Consider the following 4,258-nt stretch of genomic DNA (forward strand, 5'->3'; position numbering starts at 1 on the left):
GTTTTTTTTTTAATTAGAAATATTAGGAAGTTGCATACTTTCTCTGAAATGCCATCTCATCATTGCTGTTTACTATTTAAATATGTATACAAAATTCTAGTATTTTTGCTAACTTCTGAAAAATTCATTCAGCAACATCAAACTAAGACTATTCGCAATATGATGTGTTGCCATGGGAATAATTCTGATGTCTCACACTCTGGACAGTGACATCACTATGAGACCACGAGAAAAACAGTACACAAAAAAATGGTAAGATGTGGTCACAGACAGGTATCTTCACACATACAAACATGGGAATGAAAAAAGAGAAAATACAAGAATTTAGTGACATTCTGAATGTCAACTTCATCGCACGTAGCTCTCGAACCACTATCACCAAAAAAGAAAGAGATTTTTAAACTACTGATACATCAAAAGAAAAGGAGAAGATACACCAGATGAATAGCAAATAAATAAATAAATCACATGCTCATGCATTTCATTTGTAACCTATGATTTTTGATTCTGACCAGAGAAGCAACAAGGAATAAGCCATCATACAGACCAGCACAGCCACACTGACAGATCCACATTCAACCTGAAGGGACAGACCATTTAAATGATCTTTAAAGAGGTTAAGGACTTAGAACAGGAGCTTTCAGCATGACTGTTTTGCACGTGACTTCCCTGGTTTTGCTACATCTCTTGCCCTCAAACACTGTATACATATATACCCAGACTGCACTTTGAGACTTTATTTTTTCCGTAAATTAATTAAATTAAAAATTAGCTGTATTTACCTCCTTACATAGATCCACAGAAAATTCTGTCTTCAAAGAGGTGTGCATAAACCATAGGCTTTCAGAATACATTATAAAATTATCCTTTGCCAGGTATGATTCATGATAGTTTTTCTTTCACATATGAAAGTTTATAGTAGATTATTAGAAAGACTCGGTTTACAAATATACCCACATTTATCAGCCTGGACATATTTGACATCTCTAACTTCTTTCCGATTGTTCTACTTCTATTGATGGATGCTATCATCATCAACATGCCAGCATCTTATTTTTACAGAGGTTGTACTATTAATTACAATCCAGCCATGAGGGACATAAAATAGCCAAGAACAAAATTCTCAGCGTAACTGCAAGCAGGACACTGATGCATTTTACATACTCTGCCAAATAAATGTAAGCTATTACTTATACTTAATCCCATTTAGACAACCAGGAGTCATGCTGAAGTAAGATTTTAATTTCTAAATGCAGCAACTCAAGCTGTCTTTGTATCTTACCACTTATTTGAAAGATTGCTTTGCAGCATTTAACACAAGGCTTGCCTGGACTATAAATACCTGAAACATGAATGTTTAACTATTTAGATTGGGCGGGGGGGCGTTATTCATATGAAACAGGAAGAAAATTTGAATTTACTGATGTAATAGGCTGTTTGTAAGAGCCCTTATAAATTAATTGTTTTCAAAAGTGTACTTCAATTTTTACAATTCACTATTATGGCACATTTCAAGTAAAACTACATTACCCATGAAGGCTGATTTACCTGGGTGAGAAGTGGTACGAGGCTACTACAAATCCATTTAATTTGGCCATTTTAAAGTCGTAATTTGCACAGAATTTTAAACCTTCATTGATTATATGCAAATGTTAAACAGCTAGGTAATTTGGGTTTTTTTACTGGCTTCATCACAGTACACTCAGTACTCCATACAAGCCAACAACAGATAGCCAAGAAATGTATATATGCATATACAGACACTTCCTTGTCTCACACACACACACACAAAATATGCACACTATTCAAGGTAACGTGCCTTTGTTTCTTTGGTGTTAAACTCTGATTTTGTTTAAAAGCATAATTACAATGTTGCCACATGAATGAAAATAAGTAATAAAAAAAAATTAAAAAAAAAAAAAAATCAGTAATTTTATTGCCCATTTACCTGGACCTCATTTGTCCTCTGTTTGATGGCATCTTCTTTCTCCTTGAGGTCCTGTTCCACGTTATTCTTTTCCCTAGAAGACCAGCAAACAATGCAAGAATACTTAAGAACATCGGCTACAGCAGGTACAGTTATCCAGCCCCCTAATCCTGTATCTCTTTTTAGATACATAGCATAACATTAAATTTGGGGGGGGGGGTGGTGGGAAAACTGTAGGGCAACTCTGTTTCTTAAATTATTTACAAAGAAGGAATCTACATATATGCCCAGTGTAAAAAATGCCTTCTCACTGAAGCGTGTTTAGGTGAAAAGAATAGCTCAAAAATGGAAGAGGAGGGAAAAAAAATCAATGAAATACTGTCTTCAGTGATCTCACTGTTGCTATGGAGCAACTGTCTAATGAAAACTGCTGGGAAAAGTGGGAGGGATTGCATCAGCTTCCATTCTTTAACCCTTGCAAACATGAACAAGATGCTAGCAGCCAGAACACATTTCCTTGTATGAGGAAATGGTTATAGATAACAGGTTTATCTGTATTAAACAGATTTTAGGGACGCTTACTGGTAAATTTAGAGTCCGAGCAAAATACATTAAGCAGCATGTTTGTAGCAATTCCCTTAACAGTTATTTGTTGCGTCATATCAAGTCTGTTGTTAGAGAAATATATTCCAATTTTTAAAATGGCAATAACAGACAACTGAGCATTTTTCACCAAGAAATCTCAGTTATTATTGGTATTAGTAGTTAAAATAAGCAAAACAAAAGGTTTTCTTTTTAAATGTATATGCAAGTATTTTTAAAAGAACAATTCTCCTGATCTTTGTGGCTGCTTGAAAACATCCCAAGCTTAACAAAGCTATTATTGTCCAATCGGAACAATTGAAAGTATTTCCTAGAAAGATAAATTAGTGTTTTTTTTAATCACTGTTATATTCAGAACACATGCAACTCTTTCAAGACTAAAACAAAGGCTGTGTTGATAAATATAATGTTCCTCCCCACCCCCAAGTTGGAACTCAAAAGTGGTATTTCAGACATTTTAAAATCAAGTCTTAACAGTAGTTTCAGGAGTGTTAGGTATAGCCATGTTGGTCCAAGGACATAGGCACACACTGTTCTTTGGGTAAATGTGGTATCTTTTATTTGACCAACCGAACAGTTGGAAAAAATGTTCTTTGCAAGCTTTGGGGCTTTTGTGCCCACTTGCTGCTTCTTGTCACTGCTTCTCCCTGCCCGCTCACCCTCTCAGCGCTTACCAAACTGGCTGAGCACTAAGTGGAATAAAGTATGTATTTAAAATTAGCGCTAAAGCAAAATCGCGCTAAGCAAAACTGTGTTAAGCAGGGGTTGCCTGTATAAAATGCTCTTGCTCCTTCAGTAAAGCTGCTCTGGCCTAACATTTTTCAATTAACCCAGTTGAACAATACTGTTGAATCATTAATGCTACTGGTTTCACCGTAGGTCATGTACCAGGAAAACAAAAGTCAAAATTTCTAAGTGAGCCTTTTACTTTTTAAAGATGACTGTATATTAAATTTTGCATTGTTAATTCTCACAATATTTAATTAATGTGCAATTTGCTATTATGTCTGAACTGAAGATTTAGCGGAGAGAAAAATTAAATATTAATAAAACCTATTATATTCTGCTGAGTGAGCACCTTAGAGGCTGCTCACTAATAATTAATTAAATGAAGAGTGACATCATGGAACTTTAAATCAATCTCATCACTGTTAAGGTGCATTTTCTCCCATAACTGAGGGAATTTATATTTGTTACCTACTCATAATTTCAGGGCATTGTTTATGTTTCATAAAATGGAAATGGAATTTATGGAAGAGCCCCCACATTCTACTGAATAACCCTTATTTTTCCTCCTTAATTGTTCTTACATGAAGTTGTGGACTCTTCATATTACATGTCCACTGGTACTATGAAGTAAGCCAGACTAAAAAATACCCCAAAGCCTTCAGAAGCCCATCTAGTACAGTAAATACTTAGGTCATTTCATTATTATTTGGACAGTAAAGAATAAAATAATGTAACACTAGTCAACTAGTGTCTGGTTTACCCACACACCCCCTGCTAAGATATGAAAGACTACAAGAAACTGTAGGCTTCCATACAGATGCTCTCTATACTACTATCACTTGTGAGTCTTGAGAAGTTTAGTCCCATATCTTGAAATGGGTGCTTAAATCTCGTTAGTAGGGACCTACCAAATTCGTGGGCCCCAGAAGCCAATTACACAGCTGTAACACTCGTAGTATGGGAAACAAGCAGGAGGAACTCACCCTCCTGCTAGCTGAC

The 4,258-nt window shown here is 35.5% G+C and overlaps 1 protein-coding gene across 2 annotated transcripts in view; it reads right to left on the reverse strand.

Annotated features, from left to right (window-relative positions):
• Positions 1–4,258, reverse strand: part of EPS15 (epidermal growth factor receptor pathway substrate 15) — a 107,554-nt gene that overhangs the window by 50,345 nt on the left and 52,951 nt on the right. For both annotated transcript variants that reach the window (XM_019531407.1, XM_019531408.1), the window contains exon 13: positions 1,949–2,021. In XM_019531407.1, the coding sequence (XP_019386952.1) occupies positions 1,949–2,021 (73 nt within the window). The remainder of the gene's footprint in view (positions 1–1,948; positions 2,022–4,258) is intronic.

The sequence above is a fragment of the Crocodylus porosus genome, unplaced genomic scaffold (genome assembly GCF_001723895.1).
Source record: "Crocodylus porosus isolate Cpor-Errol unplaced genomic scaffold, CroPor_comp1, whole genome shotgun sequence".
In the NCBI taxonomy this organism is placed as follows: domain Eukaryota; kingdom Metazoa; phylum Chordata; order Crocodylia; family Crocodylidae; genus Crocodylus; species Crocodylus porosus.